The following is a 20,349-nucleotide window of genomic DNA, read 5'->3' as shown; positions in this document are numbered from 1 at the left end:
AGCCTTTGTCCATCTGAATGTTTATTACTGTACCACGTAAAAATCTGAAGCAAATAGGCCAAAAACTTTTTGAGACTTGTGGTAACAACATTTCTCTGTTGTATATTACACATACATTTATTTAAAAAAATATATGGCATCTGTGTGTCTGAATGTTCATTATTGTGTAAAAATCTGTAGAAAAATGGTAAATCGCCTTCTGAGATTTTTGGTAACAATTTTAAACAATTACCTGTCTTTATACAGTAGTATAGATACTGATATACAGATACTTTGCTTTGTTTTTTGTGTGAATAGTAATACTTCCTAAGGCTTTTGGGATGATTTACCACAATCTATGAATATTTACAAATTATGTAACTAACTATGCTGAAAGTCTAGAAGAATATTTCAGGTTTTCTATTTTTAAATACATTTTATACCGAAAAATTAAAATTTCTGCTATGGGGAGATGTAAAATATGTAATATCCATAATTGTAATATAGCACTGGACAGCATGTTCACTTGTATCAACAATGTAAGAAGTAACTGTTGCATGTCAACAAAGCAAGAGTTTGTAGGTGGCAAGTGGCACTGCATGCCAGCATCACTTCTCTTTGGGCTCCCTTATGTGAATTTTTGCTGACTGTTGTCTTGGGCTGGCACGCTCGAGTTCTAGCATTAGAATCACTCTCCCTCTAGTGTTCTCCTTCTACATATACATAGAAAAGTTGCTTTGCTTTAAGCATTTGTTTAGTGGCACACAATGTGGAACTGTGTGATGAAAAAGTGCTAATAAATATAACAAGTAAGTCTTGCTGTTTTTGCAGTTGTTAGTCAACCAAGGAGTCCTCAAAATTCAAGTGATAGATATTACACATCAACTTGCTGTGGTATACTACAGATCATCTTGCTGTGGTACCCCTCTCAATGTGCTCAATATATTTTGTAGGATAAGGATGTGTTGTATTGTCAACAACTTTTCTGGCGTTATCTAAGTTCACATCAAAATACAGCAATCTCCTCCTCCTGTGACATTATCGTGGTATCTATTACACTGGCAAATGGCCTTGATGCAGTGATAACACTGGTTCTCATCAGATCATTGAAGTTAACTGTTATCAGGTTTGGCTTGCACTTGGATGGGTGACCGTTTGGGTCTACTGAGTGCTGTTGGAAACTGGTGTTTACTCAGCCCTTGTGAAGCCAACTGAGGAGCTATGTGACTGAGTAGTAGTGGCTCCATTCATAAAACCTGGCAGCAGCTGGGAGAACAGTGTGCTGACCATACGCACCTCCCTATCCTCACCCAATGACACCTATTGGCTGAGGATGACAAGGCGGTCGGTCTGTACTGTGGGTCTTCCACGGCCTGTTTGGACGGAGCATATCACACGAGCTTCATTTTTCTTTCTCCCATTATCCAACCCTACACACACACACACACACACACACACACACCTCAATTAAAAAAAAAAAAAAAAACACCTATAATAACTATCACATCAAAAGTAGAGCCCAGTATCTTACAATAAGTCGAGCACTTCCCATTCTCATGGTACACTATAGTAATGTCCAATAATAAATTAATGAATTACTGCCTAAATACAAGAACTTGCTTTCAAAATTATGGCTAAACTCCTGAGAAAATTTGTTGAATCAGAAGAATGATACCTCTTGGCAGATTAAAACTGTGTGCCAGACCAAGACTCGAACTCGGGACCTTTGCCTTTCGCGGGCAAGTGTTCTACCAGGTAGAGCAGTTGCCCGCGAAAGGCAAAGGTCCCAAGCTCGAGTCTCGGTCCGGCACACAATTTTAATCTGCCTCGAAGTTTCATACCAGCGCACACTCCGCTGCAGAGAGAAAATTTCATTCCAGAAAAATGATGTTCACATTATCTCCTGTAAATATGTACAAGATAATATAGGAATATACAGCATGACTGCCTTGATCCTAAGCTTTCAATATGTCATGTGAGAAGAGTGCGAGTTAGGTTTCACATGATCGATGCTTCCAGAATTCAAGCTGGTTGGCATGGGGAAAGCCATTCTGTTTGAGATATCTCATGATGTTTGAGCTCAGAATACAAGGTGCGATTCAGAAGTTTCAAGGCGGATTCATTTCTGAGTAGGGGAGCGCGCGCAGACCGGTTCCGCCGGGTGGGGGACGTAGTGGGGGGTCTCAGGGTATGAACTGACATTGCGGCAGTTGCCTCCGGAATCCTGGAGAGTGCGCATCCCTTGCAGCATGAGTGCACGTCATTGTCCTCGGTCGAAAAGTGGGAGAGGCGAAAATGGAGCAGTGTTATGTGATTAAGTTTTGCATGCGACTGAACAAAACCACCACGGAGACTCTCGGTATGATTCAAGAGGCCTTTAAGGAAGAAACCATGTCCTGTGCAATGGTTTTCATGTGGCACAAACATTTCAAAGATGGACACGGAAATGTTGAAGATGACGACCGCTCTGGGAGACCATCATCAAGCCACATGAATCAAAATGTGGCGAGAGTGCGGGAACTTTTAAACAATGACCGTCGTCTTAGTAATAGATTAACTGCCGATGAACTGGGACTCAGTCAGAGTATGGTGTGGAGGACTGTGACGGAGAATTTGATGATGCGAAAAGTGTGTGCCAAACTGGTGCCAAAAGTTTTGTAGGTGGATCAGAAGAAACAGCACATGACTGTTTGCCAGGAAATGCTCCAACGGTTGAATGTTGATCCGAACCTTCTGGAGAAAGTGGTTACTGGTGATGAGACCTGGGTCTACAAGTATGAACCTGAGTCGAAGCATCAAAGCTCAGAATGGCACACTGCTTTATCGCCGAAGCTCAAGAAGGCTCGCATGAGCAAGTCGTGTGTGAAGTGCATGCTGTTTTTTTTATGGTAAAGGAGTGATTCACAAGAAGTTTGTTGCTGGTGGACAGACTGTCAGAGGTGACTTTTATGTTGGAGTGCTCTGCCGCTTGAGGGTTCGAGTTCGCCGCGTCCGCCCGGCGATCGAGGGCGACTGGATTCTCCACCATGACAACGCACCCGCTCACACGTCGCGCACCACCGCCAAAGTTTTGGTCAAGTTCAACGTGACAACACTGCCGCAGCCACCCTATAGCCCCGACTTGGCTACAAGTGACTTTTTCCTCTTCTCCCGAATTAAGACAGGCCTAAAAGGGAAGCAATTCGACTCTATCGATACCATCCAGCAGGCTTCGACAGCATGACGCCCGAGGCCTTCCAGAAGGGCTATGAACACTGGAAGACACACTAGCAGCACTGTGTTGATGCTGAAGGATCATATTTTGAAGAATTTTAGTCTGTTGTACTTAAAAGTCCAATAAATTTCTAGTTCTGAGTTAAGTCTTGAAACTTTTGAATCACACCCGGTATGTCCTAAGATTCTACAACAAATTGATGTCAAGGATATTAGGTAGTACTTTTGTGAATCACTTCCACTACCCTTCTTGTAGATGGGTGTGACCTGTGCTTTCTTCCAAGAACTAGGCATGGTTTTTTTGTTTGAGGGCTCTATGATAGATTATAGTTAGAAGTGGGGCTAACTCGCCGCAAATTTAGTACAGAATCTGATAGGGATTCCATCAGGTCTTGGAGCTTTGTTCAATTTCAATGATTTCACCTGTTTCTCAGTACCACTGACACTAATACTCATTTCTCTCATTGGGGCAATTCTCCTACGTTTTATTTTGCAAAGAAACATTTCAAAATGGAATTAAGTATTTCAGCTTTTGCTTTGCTACCCTCAATTCAGTTCCTGCCTCATTCGCTAGAGACTGGACACTAACTTTGATGTCACTACCAGCCTTAACATAAGACCAGAATTCTTTGGGTTTTGTGAATGATCATTTGACAGTATTCTGCTATGAATGTCACTGCCCTCTTGACTGACAAATGTATTTCACTCAGCATCTCTCTGTCAATAGTCCTACACTTGGTTTTACACCTATTATGCAATAATCTCTATTTCTTTTCTGTAACTGTGTACCATGGAGGGTCCCTCCCATTATGAACTGTTCTAGCAGGTAAGATATCAATCCATGGTCAACTATTCTTTTAAATTTGAGCCATAGTTCCTCTACATGCTCCTGCCCTGTGCTGGAGGTTTCAAGTTCCTCACTGAGATATGACTCTACTGATTTTTTATCTAGTTTACTGAACATATATATTTTTTTCTCATTTTAGTTGTCCTTTGTATTTTGGTAATCACTGTTGCCACAACTGCATTATGGTCACTGTCACTAGTTTCGATGTTGAGATCCTCAAAGAGGTCAGGTCTCTTTGTTGCCATTAGGTTCAATATATTTCTACCATGAGTGGGGTTTGGAACTATCTGATCTACATAGTTAGTTTTCAGAGAAGGCATTTCGTAATGTTTCACAGGATGTCTTATCACACTCAACACTAACAAAAATGTAATTTTCACAATTGATTGTTGGATGATTAAACTCTCCACTGATGGTTACAGTATGATTGGTGATCTTACGTACAAGTGAACTGAAAGGTTATTTAAGGTTTTCAGTTACATCGGAGACAAGTCTGGTGCATGACAGAAGGACCCAGTTATCATTTTATGTCCACCCCTGGTACTGTGTCTTGCCCAAACAGTCTCACATGCAACTTCATTCAAACTCTGGTTCTTCGTTGCAAATGTTTCGGCAATTAACTACTAGTGGGAAGCACTTCTTTTGATCATACACTGATACTTCTGGGTTTCCTAAAGCTATTGTTACCTGGAGGAGAAGGAAATTAGTGTTTAACTTCCCGTGTACAACGAGGTCATTAGAGATGGAGCACAAGCTCGGATTAGGGAAGGATGGGGAAGGAAGTCGCCCGTGCCCTTTCAAAGGAACCATCCCGGCATTTGCCTGAAGTGATGGAGGGAAATCACGGAAAACCTAAATCAGGATGGCCGGACGTGGGATTATTGTTACCTGGATTGGATGGAGAGTCGCCTAATATAAAAAGCCCTTGTGGGCACCCCACAATCACAGTCAGCTACCTGATTAGCAGGCTCTTACATATAGTGCACACCTATGGTTCTCAACCCTATAGCGTAAGTTCAGGAACTTGCAGGCTAGCTTGTCACAGAACCTTCTAAGTCTCTGGTTCAGTCCTTCCACTGAACTCAGAACCAAAGGGCCACGATTCGTTCTGGGGAAATATTGCAAATTGTGGGCTTGGTTGAAACTCCACATGCAAGGCTGGTCTCTCTGCCTTCTCTGCCAATTGCTGGAATGACCCTACTATGACATTGAGTGCAAACAACAGACATCTTTTGTTCCAGCATGTGCCACAATCTGCAGCTGGTTGCAACTCATTTCCTCAATGGTTGCTGGAGTAGCTTCTTCAGTATGTTGAATAAGGCCCCCAGGCATACACACTGAGTACACCTGGTGTCCTTTCCTGTTACTTGCTGCCATTTCCCTAAGGGCATCATCACTTCTGGTTTAGGAAGATCAGTATAATACCCCAAGTCCTCCCCAGTCCCTGACCACCCTGTAAAGGATACCTAACACTTCCACTGAAATGCCACTCACAGTCAAGTGCACGTGCAGCAACAGATCTCATACTTTCTGCAGAGGAGTCAGGTGTACAGGAGCAGATAGTACTCGAGGTACCTTTGGTACCAGTACCACAGGTACATGACTCTCAGTAGCTCTTCCAACACGATGACTTGCAGCAGCTGACAATCATTTGACAGCAGCCAGGGTGATTCATTCCGTGTTTTCGAGAACAGAATTCACATTGGGGCTGCATTTTAGCTTGTGTGATGTAATTCCATCAATGATTTATAATAAATAACTTCTCTCTCTCTCTCTCTCTCTCTCTCTCTCTCTCTCTGTGTGTGTGTGTGTGTGTGTGTGTGTGTGTGTGTGTGTGTGACAGAGAGAGAGAGAGAGAGAGAGAGAGAGAGAGAGAGAGAGAGAGAGAGAGTGGGGGGGGGGGGGGGTCAAAAAATACAATTAATGCAGTGAAACAGTTAGCCAGTAAACAACAATAATTAGGCACAAGCTAGAAAATTACTAAGTCAGTAAGACAAAACAGCAAAAGATACGAATTATACAAATGAATTTACAAGGAGACCATATACTTAATTTGAAATACTGACTTTCTTGAAAGATTCTACTTCAGAAGAGTCTCCTGTAGTAGCTTTCTTCTTCTTACTTTCAATTCTCTTAGTAGTTCGAATCATTTCATCATGCCTTATATCTAATTCGCAAGTGTCCTCCACCATTTGTCGCATTTTATTCAGTAGTTCATCTCTCTCTTCCCCTGTAAGTAGATTTGAGTTTATGTTTAAACAGGTTACTTGAGAAGTTTTACATATTAGAGAAATTTAAGTACTTAATAATGTAACTGGATAGTTAAAAAAAATCTTTTAACCAAGCAGTGGCAGGAACAAACACATAGAAAAGTTAAGGAAATGTGGAAGCTTTTGTAGTTTGTGACTTGTTCTTTTACCAGAAAGGTCTAAGTGAAGGAAAAGGGATGAAAGAAGTGACCTGGTGAGGTTTAGGAAATAAGGAGATTGATGGAAAAGTTGCCTACAGTCCCGAGTCAGGGAAGACTTAATGGACAGGTTGAGAAGGACAGACTGATTGTTGGGACTGCACAAAAGCTAAGTACATTATACGTGGTAGAGGTAGGGGGGAAATAGACAGGTGAAAAAATAAGGATGTAGAAAACAGAGAGATTGAAGAAAGGAACAGCTACACAGAAGGAATGCTGAGTGCGAAGAAATTAACATAAACTTAGGCCAGGTGGGTGGTGAGAACCGAGGACATGTAACGCCAGTTCACACTTGTGGAGTTCTTAGAAACTGGAGTCAGGTAGGAGAATCCAGAATTCATGTGGGGTTAAACAAGCACTGAGATCAACACTAATGTTACGGTGCATGCACATGTTACCACCAAGTTAGTTAGGATGAATGGACAGAGTGTACAGTGGCAACACAATATCCCGTTGTACCACATGCTCTACCACAAGACAGTCGTGACCTCGATGCCCGTTTCACCACACGTGCTATCTGGATTCTTCCCCCTGACACAAGTTTCTCAGAACTCTGCAGGTGAGAACTAGCATTACATGTCCTTGGTTCTTGCCACCTACATGGTCTTAATTTATATTATTATCTTCAGACTCAGGACTTCTTCTCAGTGACTGTTCCTTTCTCCATTCCCTTTCAATTTTCTATATCTTTTATTTTCTTGCCTCTCTCTCTTTTCTCATCCCTATCCCTACCATGAATAATGTACTTAGCTTTCCACTCTTATTAACTGTCGCACGATGCTTGGTCAGTAATCTCTGTCTTGCTTATTACCCTATCTTCCACCTTTAAGATACAGGGTTTTCAAATTTCTTCCAGTCCCGTCTCCAACAATCTGTTTTCCTTCTCATCCTGTCCAGTAAGTCTTCCCTATCACTGGGTTGTGGGTAACTTTTCCATAAATTTCCCCATTTCCTAAACCTCCCTAATCCTTTTCCTTCACCCCTCTTTCTAGTACCTTCAGCCGCGGAAGTCGAACACGCGCCAGAACAAATGTCAGCCCATAGAGGGCTCCGCCTCCGGTATTCCACGCAGCAGCTCTCGCGCAGCGAGGGCGCCACCGCTACGCCACGTGCAGACAGCGGCCAATAGCCACTCCCTCGGGTTTCATATATAGGGACCCGCTCTGCCCTAGTCCAGTCGGTCTGGTACTCGCTCTGGATTTCGTTTCTATCTCGGCGGTACTGCGTTCTGGTCGTTGCTCGTTTTTGACATTTGCCTGGCTCTGGTTCCGAGTGGATTTACTGTTGGTGTTTGGTGTTGTGGTTTCCACAAGCCTCCGTTGTTTATCTCTTCCTTGTTGTGTCGGTCATAGTCGGTCGTGGTCGGTTGTTGTCAGTTGTCGTTGGTCTGTCGCCCGACTCGTCCTGTGTTTACCCGGTGGTGCGTGCTCTACCGCCGGCGGCTTCCCCGCCTGGCGGCTCTGATCCGCAGCCCAAGGCTGGTTTGGTTACTACACTCTTCTTCCCTTCCACTCTTCTGGTAGAAGAAGGAGCCACCGACTCCGAAAGCTTGCATAGTTCCTTAACTTTTTTCATCCTATCATTGCTTGGTGAGTAGACACACAAACAAACACAAATATACACCACACAAAATTCTAGCTTTTGCAACCAACAGTTGCTTCGTCAGGAAAGAGGGAAGGAGAGGGAAAGACGAAAGGATGTGGGTTTTAAAGGAGAGGGTAAGGAGTCATTCCAATCCCGGGAGCGGAAAGACTTACCTTAGGGGGAAAAAAGGACGGGTATACACTCGCGCACACACACACATATCCATCCACACATATACAGACACAAGCAGACATATTAAAAGGCAAAGAGTTTGGGCAGTGATGTCAGTCGAGGCGGAAGTGCAGAGGCAAAGATGTTGTTGAATGACAGGTGAGGTATGAGTGGCGGCAACTTGAAATTTGCGGAGATTGAGGCCTGGTGGATAACGGGAAGAGAGGATATATTGAAGAGCAAGTTACCATCTCCGGAGTTCGGATAGGTTGGTGTTAGTGGGAAGTATCCAGGTAACCCGGACGGTGTAACACTGTGCCAAGATGTGCTGGCCGTGCACCAAGGCATGTTTAGCCACAGGGTGATCCTCATTACCAACAAACACTGTCTGCCTGTGTCCATTCATGCGAATGGACAGTTTGTTGCTGGTCATTCCCACATAGACTGCGTCACAGTGTAGGCAGGTCAGTTGGTAAATCACGTGGGTGCTTTCACGTGTGGCTCTGCCTTTGATCGTGTACACCTTCCGGGTTACAGGACTGGAGTAGGTGGTGGAGGGAGGGTGCATGGAACAGGTTTTACACCAGGGGCGGTTACAAGGGTAGGAGCCAGAGGGTAGGGAAGAAGGTTTGGGGATTTCATAGGGATGAACCAAGAGGTTACGAAGGTTAGGTGGACGGCGGAAAGGCACTCTTGGTGGAATGGGGAGGATTTCATGAAGGATGGATCTCATTTCAGAGCAGGATTTGAGGAAGTTGTATCCCTGCTGGAGAGCCACATTCAGAGTCTGATTTAGTCCCGGAAAGTATCCTGTCACAAGTGGGGCACTTTTGTGGTTCTGCTGTGGGAGTTTCTGGGTTTGAGAGGATGAGGAAGTGGCTCTCAGCTGCTGGAGTATTTGAAAATTTGCTTTTAGGTATGATACTGTTAGGAGTTTCTACCTGCTCACTGCCACTAGTGTAGTTTTCATGTAACCCAATCCCTATAACTCACATTAGGCACATCCATCACTCATCCATAAAAAAAAAAAAAAAAAAAAAAAAAAAAAAAAAAAAAGAAGAAGAAGAAGAAGAAGAAGAAGAAGAAGAACTGAAGTCCCATAGTTGCTGCTCACAGTTATTTAAACAGATTTATTAGGTTTGATAGGTGCAGATTTCTATTTTGGTCAATACCAATGTTAAAATTTTAACATTTCTATTTTGTTACAGTGAAGCTGTATGATCAGACATACAAAGCTGTAAGCGCAGCTTTGCGCTCCTGTCATCAATTCTCAGTATTCTAAGAATAAATGAACAAATGTTTCATTTGTTGATGACAAGTATGAAGAAAAAGTTGGAGGATAAAGGCTGGGACAGATGGCACCAAAGTATAAAATATTTTCCGTTCTTGCTACATCACATTAGAGATTTTGACAGTTACCCCCACTGTCTTTATCAAGAACAGTTGGCCGCTGTCATGCTGCCCAAGATCATCTTGATACCTGTTGGACATGTGAATTTTCCTGTTGTTTCTTAAAGCTGAGAGCTCAATTTGTGAGGCTGTGGTTAGCAACTATAGATTTTTCTAAATTATGATATTTAATGCACAGTTGGTGTTCTGCACAATGTTAGGGAACTGTAGAGACAATGTGAACAATGTAGTCACTTCTGGACTGAGAAGGGATTATGTAAATTATGTGGACCCTGAAGTAAAGATTGCTTTTAACAAGGTGCAGGTCCTCTTTAACCTTCTTTGGTGGTAGTAAAATAGGAATAATGTCTTGTCTGCCCAGCAATGTATCTATTTTGCTAGAGGCAATCCGCAGAGAGGACGAAGTACACTTGTGGATATTTTTGTAATTTCTGAAGATCTTCATGTGTGTTTCTTGAAAAGGATTAACTTAGTATCTTGATCTCTTCTTCAGTGGTATTTTATGATAGCATACTATAATTATTTTATCTCATAATCCACATTGTCCTTCTCAGAATTAGTTATAGATCACCCTTTTCTGAGATGTATGGTGGTGTTCACTGACTTGTGGTATACCGAGCGGCCGAGTTGCCTGGATCTGGTTTATATTCTACCAAAATCTCTAATTGCAGCAGCTTGCCTTCTGTCTCATTTACAATTTGAAGTGGATGTTAGGGTGCATGCTACTCATATGAGTGAGAAACTGAAGAGCTTTAACAGCGTGTGGTGATCAACAGAATTATACAATGAAGACGAGCAAAGGGGACCAGAATTAGGCCACATTCCTCAAAATGTTCCATAACGAGAATAGACACTTTTGAAAACACTGCAGGGCCCGTGGGCATTTCATAAAATTTAGCACTACACAGATAGCAAACCAGGTTGGATCCAAGGCAGATAAGAGATAAAACTTGCTTCCCATTTACCCTAGAAGAAAGACATTCTGCATCTGATTATCTTTTATTGGTTATGCACAGTCTTGAAAGCAGCGTTCCTTAAAAGAGTAGAAACAATAATAATAAATCAATGCATACTATTTCTTAACTTTATGTAGAGTACCAATGGCACATTAATAAAAATCATGATACAGAAAAATACTTGGTTGCTGAAATCAGCCTATTGAATAAACATAAAACTACATTTGATGAAACAAAAAAATAGTGTTCCATGTAGAAATCTGAATGCGTGATAACAACTTTAAATGGGGCAGGTGCACAGAATGGCTCTCAACTGTTCTGGTGCCAGACAAATTAAAGGAAACAGATCACCTAGGAAGAACAAGTGGCAAAAAAAAAATAATGACACTTCAAGGAGTTGCTGGCACGGAAAACTAATAGAATAACCTCAAAAGAGGTGTAGTAAATGCAGCAGAAAAAGTATAAGGACCAATAAGGAAAGCCATTCAAAGTAGATGCCAACAAGGAATTAACAAACAACTAAAATTCAATAATGCTGTAAGTGAACAGCAATAATATAAATCACGAGAAATGAAATTATTGAGAAATAAATATTGTGCACATTGTGTCAGAATCATGGCCAGTGACTGACATGTGTTCCCTTTGCTACAGTGGAAACAAAACAACAGTGAATGGTTAGGGTTGTACTACCTTAATATATCACAGAAGTTTGCCAAACTCTGCCAACCATAAAGGTTAGCTACTGTTTTTTGGGACAATAAGGCAACCTTGTTTGTGGATGTTGCCCTGTGGAAGGATAATTAATTCTCAAGCCTATTATGAGACATTCAGAAAAAAGAGAAGATCCATTCAAAACAAGTGCCATGGTTTCTCAACTACTGGTGGTTTGTTTTGCAAGACACTATCTGGCGAACACTAAAGTATTGTGCCGGTTCAAATGACATGTTTTTGGACATATGCCCTACAGATCCTAGTTGGCTCCCAGTGATTTCCACTTTCTTATGCACATGAGAAAATGGCTTGGCTCATAACACTTTGGCCCCGAGGAACAATTCCTAGGTTTTTCATGGGTTGGCTGCAATTTCAGGTGGCACAATTTTGTGCAGAGAAAATTTGTCAACTCATTAAAAAGGTATGGCAAAAGTTTAAATCCAAATGGTGACATTGTACTAAAATTATATACAGAAATAAAGGCACTGTTTTCAGATTTTTATAATTCCTTTTGCTTCAACTATTGTTATTTTTCATTCACAGCCTAACAAAGATTACCTTCTGGATAGCCTCCCTAGAATAGCTAATAATGAAAAGCTGGAAATACATCATGAGATGGAAAAAAATTGAAACACAGTAACCCAGATGCTGTACATAGACTTCTGAACAAACATTTTTAGAAACACAGCAATTGAAAAATAAGAAAGATGAAACAGAAATGAAATAGCATCAAGTGTGAGAAAATGGAAAAAGTGTCCACAAAAGCTTCATAGTTGCCCAGGGGAAATTATTACACTGCACTAGAGGATGACAGGGGCAGTGAATTCATATTTATGAATTTCAAAAATCTTTGCATTAAATATGAAGTTATAGATCTTCAAGTTTTGATGAACCACCATCAGCACTCTTATGGACACTAGAACAAGAATTACACAAGCTCATGAAGGGAAGAGTTCCAGCATGTTTTGGGGGAGTAGAGGCTTAATACATTTCCTAAGAAAGCAAGAGCAGATATATGTGAAAACTATCCCAGAATTAACCTGGTACAACATGCGTCAAGAACGATTACCAGAGTACTTTATCAAAGACAGGAATATGATACTGAAAGTAGATAAAGAGGGGAATAACTTTGTTCCAGTAGAAGTAGGAGCATTCAAGATATAATTTCAGTACTATGGCTAACAATAACAGGCAGATTTAGAGAAACACAGAAACAAACACTGTATTCATATATATGAAGCTGGCTTTTGAAAATGTGGACTGTAATAAAATGATTCCCATTCTTGGGCACTGCAGCATCAACTACAGAGAAAGAAGGTGGATCCATCCTCTGCAAATGGAGCAAATCAAAATAGTATTTCCGAGATGGTCACGAGACCTATTCAATACTAGTCATTGGCTTTGGCCACTGATGTTAATGGCTGCTTTGATGCCACCTGTTGATATATATTTTCAGTCTGATTGTTAGTTGGCAAAGCCATTAAATATAAAAGGAAGAAACCTTGTGGTGAGAGACTTATCTGTCATTAACCCTTAAGTCTATTTTAGGTACGAAAGTGCCTGTTTGGCAGTGAGTTGGCAAAACTAATGGACGCGAAAGCAAAAAGCCTGTTGTGGTGATAGGCTGATTTGTACCTTAGCCCAATATCAATATTGGGTTGGAGGGTGAAAATTTCATTGCAAGTTGGCGAAGCCAACAAAAAGCAGACAACTTGGTTGTTGTGACAGACTGATCTGTAGCTTAGCCTGCTTGGGGAGGGAGGGGGATCACCTTTTAATCACATTATAGTCCCCACTTTCTTTACAATGTTTGTCATGTTGCTTTGTCACTGGTCAAAGTCAATGACTAGTACTAAATAATCCTCTTTATCTCTCTGACAAAGGGGTGCAACATGACACTATTAGGGAAGGAGTAAGACTGGAGCACTTAACACCACCACTGATATTTAACTTGCATACTGAAGAAGCAACAACTGAAGAACTAATTCAATTAAAGAATTGTTTGTCACAGGCAGCAAAACTGCATGACATAATGGACTGATAATATGACATGTTCAAAAGTGAAAAGGAATCAAGTTGATTGGTTGAATTAAATCGAATGCGTGCTAGCAGAAGTTTATAATACGCACATAAAGAAAAAGCAAACTACTCTCATGGTGCACTCAGCTGATGGACATGCCGAATGGCTAAACGTTAAATTTATGCACAAGAGGATACACGAAAGATGTAATAGCTAGGTTTTCCTCAAACGAAAACAGTTGCTAAAATCCAATAATGCTGCTTGTCCACCAATAAAATGGGGGCACAAAAGAAAATGATGCAGCATTGTGGATTATTAATCTTCCTGAAGACACCAGGTGCTTTAAAGAAATACATAATGACTACACCTATTATCAAAATGACAAATCCTAATTTTACTGAGAGAGTCAGAAGGGAGGAGGAAGATGTATATATTTCAATAAGTTTATGTGAGACACTTCTATGATTTCAGAAGTTGTTAACTTTTAACTGGAAACATGTACCATATAATGATGAGTGAATGTAAAAAAACTTACTTTACACATACATATCTGAGAATGTGTGAAAGAGGAAAATTACAGGGCAGAATTTGTTGACAAGTTAGTAAACAGGTTGTATGCCATTGCCGCTAAAAAAAAATGAATATTTGACATGAGGGTTTAACCTTCTTAAGCTGTTACTAATCTGAGAGAAGAGATTTGTTAACACTTTTATGGAATCAATGACTTGGAATGTATGTTTTACGGCAACTAATGAGTTAACTTGAAAAATAGTACCCAACAGAGCTTGCAAAAGGGATACAGAATATGGATGGGAACTACTGATGGTATATAAAAAAAATTAAAAAAAACACATGGCACGGAATGTTATGTGCATGATGATACAAAAATCATAACACTTAAATTTTATGCCGTCACAGAATGTGTTGTGCGATTTCATCAATGATTTTCGCTGCTAATTACACCTAATACAAAAACTGACGCGTATAAAGATGTAGAACTATACCACATTGGTCTGATGATTGCTGACTTTTATTTTTGTTGTTGGTCTTCCACTTAAACATACAGAACCTACATAGTTTTTGTGTGTGTGTGTGTGTGGGGGGGGGGGGGGTCGCTAGTTCTTTAACTCGCATTTGGACTGTTATAATTTTCAAGAACGCAGGAGGAATTGCGAAAATGTTCCACGACTACGTTTGGACTGGTGTTTTAACCTATGTGAAGATCTGAGTTCCTGGGACGAGTCTACTAGCATGATTATGTCGACTAAAACTGTGTATTGGAGCAATACACTGTGCCGGTGTCATACATTTAGGGCAGACCGTAAACACAAGGTATAATTAGCAACTGACAGCCCACATGCTTGTTTCACACGATTCTCAACGATTTTATATACCGCAAGGGCTTATGACACTTGAAACAAAGGGTTTCCGAAAAATGAGTAACATTACCTTGAAAGTAAACAGGGACGGGTTCGCTTAAAGTAATCAAATATTCCATAAACCGATTCTTGTGTGTCTGCCACTCTTCTTCGAATTCCCTTAAGTATGCCGCCATTATTAACTTTTGCCTTATAGCTTCCTTATCCTTTGTTTACATACTAAGCGCTTGCATTCAAAACACGAAACTCGCCATAGATATTGCACCAAATCGTAACATCTTCTTCCGTATTTGTAGATTCGTAATGGTAGCCCTGGAAAGCTTTCTAGTACTCAACAGTTAACAACACTGTAGCGACGTGATAGCAAACAAGAGAAGATGAGACAGAATATGGCAGGAGTGAACGAATGGTTCGGTATTGGGAGTATAGTGGTCTGTAAAACATGTTACAACAAAGAAATTGAAGGAGAAGTGCTGGCATTTGATCCAACAACAAAAATGTTAATTCTGAGTATCCTTTTAGTGATTTAAGAGCGCGTTAATTGAGAATGATAGTTTTTTCTCATACTGTTACTGTTCTCTGCAGTTGATCGCGCGTGTTTGTTGAAAGTTTGTAGGCTGGTTTGTATTGTACACAAAACGGAAATGTTTGTTACTGTGCGCCAGATAGTTGTGCTGTGAATAGTGACGAAATCTGTGGGTTCCCTCTTTTGTTGCTTGCTGCTGCTGTGTTTATTACGGTGCGATTTAATCAGAGTAATAGCAGAAGATAATATTCTCGAATAACAAAAGAAATAAAATCAGCCCTGCAGCAAAATCACTGGTAAATACAGACATAGTAGCAGGATTTGATAAAAGAATATGTTTTTGTTTGTCTGCTGATGCGTTACGAACCAGTTTATATGTTGATTTCCATTTTTCCTTGTGTCTTTAAAGGAGAAGTCATATGAAATATTAATTTTTATCTTTAATCATACAGTAACTCATCAGGGACACGACACGCGTCGTTCCTGTAGTCGCTTCAGAATAAGACAAGACAAGATTTAGTTTGTATTTGGCTAGAGTGCTGTATAAACACGGATGCCTTTTATGTATGGATGAATTGAAATGGGAATTACTTTTCTGTAAACTGCCGTAAGCTGTTGGTAGTGGTACCTGTAGATGTTTAGATGTTGCAGAGTAATGTTTCAATAGAAATAGTAGTGTTTTTATCTTAGTACATACATCTTTCGGGCTACTTTAAAGCATTTGATTTAATGACAGTTCATAATTAAGTCCTAGGTAATAGAATTAGGCAAATTATATTATGCCCTCTGTCGTTTTAGCATCTCACAGAATAATATTATAATAGTTAGAAGTGGGTGTATATTCTCATTTTCTGAATATAGTATTATTTCATTTACATTCTTACTTTGGTTGGTGAAATGTATACTGTTATCAAGCTTTCAAGTTTACCTGTACATTATCTCAGTAACATTTAATACTGATAATGTTCCGCTGTCTTAATATGGGGTCAGTTCATCCTACCGAGTGATCTCTGTCATTATTTTAGACCATTTCCTCCCTCAGTCTTATGTTGCCATGGATTTCATTCTTATTTCTGTACTTTGTGTGTACATTGTATTTGTGCGCGCACACACACACACACACACACTTACACACACACACACACACACACACACACACACACACATTGGCTATATATATGAGATGGCTTCTGTGTTTAGTCTGTACTTTTTATATTTGTTGTGATCTTCTCATTTGTATGCCTGTTGGGATATATTTTTTGCTATTTTGACAAGCAGTTAGGTCAATGTGTGTAAGCCTACCTTGAATCCACATACTATTATGATGTGGAACATGCCAGTTGAGTCACAAAAACTACATATTTTTGTAATCTTTATGTGGCAGTGAGTATGAGTTCTAACTCAAATACATATTTGGATTGCAGGTAACATTTTCATGTGATACATTTGCTTTCCCTCAAGCCATTTTCTCAGTATAAAAAACAGAACTATATCAACATGAGAGGAAATAGTGGCTGGTGAAATGTTTAGGAGTACTTACAATGCACTTTTACTTTGCATTAGCCCTTATGTGAGAGGTATAGTGTCATTGTGTAAGAACACAGTTTTTTTACATTCATCTTCAGCAACAGCACACAATGCGAATGGTACTATAATATTGTCTTATAAGACTTTATTGTATTGCCACTATCCAAATAGTAAAATATGATGGAAACACTTATCTGACTTATCAGTTATCAACACTATTCCTCTTAGCAAAATAGTTTTGGTTCTGTATATGTGCACTCCCTGTGTTGCCACCATTCTGCTTTAACTGCAGTTGTGTTTTTCAATGGGAAGGTTATTTTTGAATTATTTATTTGCACAGTAAAATAGCGTTGATGGAGAAACACTGTTTAGGAACTTATACTTTACTATTTAATGAGTGCACAGCTGAACAAATATTTTTGTTTACTGACAGCAATCTTGAACACACCACCACCTCAAAGCACTATGCATGGAAATTTATTTTGTTAAGTCATTCAGTTTCTGGAATTTATTTTTAATGAGACACTTGTTCGATAACCATTTATTCAGTACACAAATAGTTTACTGTAATGTCCTCTTGTTTTATATGGTACCTAATAGAATGGTGTCTCATATTAATGAACTTGGATTGCACACTTGTTATTTGGTTCTGAGCTAATTTCGTGGTGCTCTTGTTGTTGTAAAACACATAGGTCAGCACAATAATTGTATGTGGCTCAGTTTCACCTATTGGAGTCCTTGAAAATATCACTTTTTGTATGGTGAAAGATGATGCATATACTCAGTGTCATCAGGAATCAAAGGCACTATTCTTTGCTCCTTGCAAGACTAGGGTATTGGTATTCCCATCAACTTGAAACAGGTATTTGTAATAGAATGCCAGTTATACAGTTAATTTCCCAATCTGCTTCACTGTAACACTCCAGATTCTAGGTTCTTGTCTTACATTACCTTAATTTGTAATCAACAATTCCTTTGAAATATCTGAATGTTCTTTTAACAGCAACCCAATGTTTAATTTTATGGTCTTTGTAAAATTTGCTGAAAATATTAGTTGCAAAGGCAGTATCTGACCTGGAAGTTTGAGCTAATTATAAAAGACTTCCCACTGCCTCCAAGTAAGATACTGGACTTCCTTTGTACACCTTTTATCATCTCTACTACTGACAATTAACAGAAGCAAAACGAGGATAATGGAATGTAGTCGAATTAAGTCAGGTGATGCTGAGGGAATTAGATTAGGAAATGAGACACTTAAAGTAGTAAAGGAGTTTTGCTATTTGAGGAGCAAAATAACTGATGATGGTCGAAGTAGAGAGGATATAAAATGTAGACTGGCAATGGGAAGGAAAGCGTTTCTGAAGATGTGAAATTTGTTAACATTGAGTATAGATTTAAGTGTCAGGAAGTCGTTTCTGAAAGTATTTGTGTGAAGTGTAGCCATGTAGGGAAGTGAAACATGGACGATAAATAGTTTAGACAAGAAGAGAATAGAAGCTTTTGAAATGTGGTGCTACAGAAGAATGCTGAAGATTAGATGGGTAGATCATATAACTAATGAGGAGGTATTGAATAGAATTGGGAAGAAGAGGAGCTTGTGGCACAACTTGACTAGAAGAAGGGATCGGTTGGTAGGACATGTTCTGAGGCATCAAGGGACCACGGTTTAGTATTGGAGGGCAGCGTGGAGGGTAAAAATCGTAGAGGGAGACCAAGAGATCAATACACGAAGCAGATTCAGAAGGATGTAGGTTGTAGTAGGCACTGGGAGATGAAGAAGCTTGCACAGGATAGAGTAGCATGGAGAGCTGCATTAAACCAGTCTCAGGACTGAAGACCACAACAACAACAACAACTACTACTACTACTACTACTACTACTACTACTGACATCTTCACTCTCAGTTCCACAGGTGTGGAAACTGGCTTACAATTCTTCATTCCAAATTTTTGTCAAATAGTCTCTTTGCGTAGGCTACATTGATTGGTCAATTGACAATACTTCTCCATTGTCACTTCTTATGGTCTTCATAGAGAGATACTGTTTCACTTCACCTAAAACATGCATATCGAATTCAGACTGAAGTTGTTTCTGGAAACAGTTTATTGAGCTTCCACTTTTTGTCAGAATAAAAATATCATCAACCAATATGGCCAAAATTACAGTTTATTTTTCATTTCTTCTGTGATACGCACCAGGATCAGCTGCTCACTGATTGTTATTCATCCTTGCTAATGTTTTATGTAAGCACTGATTGCAACAGCATTCTCTCTGTTGAAGATCTTACATGCTCCTTTTCAGACGCCAAATTTTATTCTCTTCTTGAGGAGTTTTCTTGGCTTCCTCAGGTGGAATCATAAAAATTTCTCCCTCCAGTTCTCCATCAAGAAATGCGGTCTTGGCGTCCATGTGGTGGATTAATAAATTTTATTTTACAGCAGCAGGAGATATCCTACAAAGCATATTTTGCTGCGAGTGAGAATGTTTCTTTATAGCCTATGCCCTCTGTCTGAGACCAGCATTAAACTAACAGACGAGCTTTAAAATGTGGTTTTACTTCTGGGATTTTAGTACTAAAGACCCATCTCACACAGAATGGTTTCTTTCCTTGTGGTGCATCAACCAATTCAGAAATATCATTTTGGGAAAAAGACTTTAATTCCTTTTCTATGGCTTTCTTCCAGTTACGTGCATTTGGGCAGGCCAAGGCTTCTTCAACAGTAAGAGGTTCATTGTTGAATGTTTTAGCGGCCTTGTACATCTCATAACCTGAATACAGCTTAAGTTTTATTATTTGCGATGAAGACCATAAAGTTACCTCCTCTGCTGCTGGAGTTTCCTGGATCTCATTATCCATTTCAGTGTTGATAAACATATCTAATTGTTCTTGAACAACTTTTTCAGTTTCTCCAGTTTCTAAATTTAGTGGTTCCTTTGCATGTTCATGCATGTCTTCACCTGTAACCTTTGGAAACTTCACAGTATCCAAAATATATGATTTAGAGACTTTTTCTTCCAAGTTTTACAGCAACTTGTATATGGCCATATGTCAGAAAAATCCTTTAGATTGTCAAGATCAGGGTTCTTTCCAGTCCAAGCTTCGTATGGAGTCTAGTTTGGAACAGCTTTAGTAGATGATCTGTTATTTAGAAACACTGCAGTTAATACTGCTTCTGCTCAACAACATTTTGGTAAAGCTGCATCCTTTAACACACTCTTTGCTCCCTCTGCAGTTGTTCTGTTATCCTGTTCTGCTACTCTGTTTTGAGCAGAATTATAGCAAATTATAGATTGCTGTCAGATTTCAAATTCATTCAATTGTTGCCTGAACTGTTTATTGACATATTCGGTATCAGTGGCTGATCTGATAACTTTTATCTTCTTACCAGTCTGTCTTTCAACCATGCTGCAAAAACCGGCAAATATTTTGCTCAATTTGTGGTTCTAAGAATATAAGTGTGGGTGTATCTCAAAAAGTTGCCAAAGGTAAGGAAATAACAACTGTACCCTATAGATTCTTCTTCCATGTGCCCACAAACGTCTGTCTGTATTAGCTGTT

The 20,349-nt window shown here is 39.8% G+C and overlaps 2 protein-coding genes across 2 annotated transcripts in view; one reads left to right on the top strand and one right to left on the bottom strand.

Annotated features, from left to right (window-relative positions):
- Positions 1-15,011, bottom strand: part of LOC124788068 (E3 SUMO-protein ligase NSE2-like) — a 58,222-nt gene extending 43,211 nt beyond the window's left edge. The window contains exons 1-2 of the mRNA XM_047255161.1: positions 14,808-15,011; positions 6,106-6,269 (exon numbers count right to left, since the gene is read on the bottom strand). Of these exons, the coding sequence (XP_047111117.1) occupies positions 6,106-6,269; positions 14,808-14,913 (270 nt within the window). The 5' untranslated portion in view covers positions 14,914-15,011. The remainder of the gene's footprint in view (positions 1-6,105; positions 6,270-14,807) is intronic.
- Positions 15,012-15,089: 78 nt separating this feature from the next.
- The window catches only part of LOC124788069 (protein LSM12 homolog), a 35,217-nt gene continuing 29,957 nt past the window's right edge, over positions 15,090-20,349 (top strand). Inside the window, exon 1 of the mRNA XM_047255162.1 lies at positions 15,090-15,247. Within this exon, the coding sequence (XP_047111118.1) occupies positions 15,115-15,247 (133 nt within the window). The 5' untranslated portion in view covers positions 15,090-15,114. The remainder of the gene's footprint in view (positions 15,248-20,349) is intronic.

Source organism: Schistocerca piceifrons, chromosome 3 (assembly GCF_021461385.2).
Source record: "Schistocerca piceifrons isolate TAMUIC-IGC-003096 chromosome 3, iqSchPice1.1, whole genome shotgun sequence".
In the NCBI taxonomy this organism is placed as follows: Eukaryota; Metazoa; Arthropoda; class Insecta; order Orthoptera; family Acrididae; genus Schistocerca; species Schistocerca piceifrons.
This window is presented reverse-complemented; position numbering and strand designations above follow the sequence as displayed.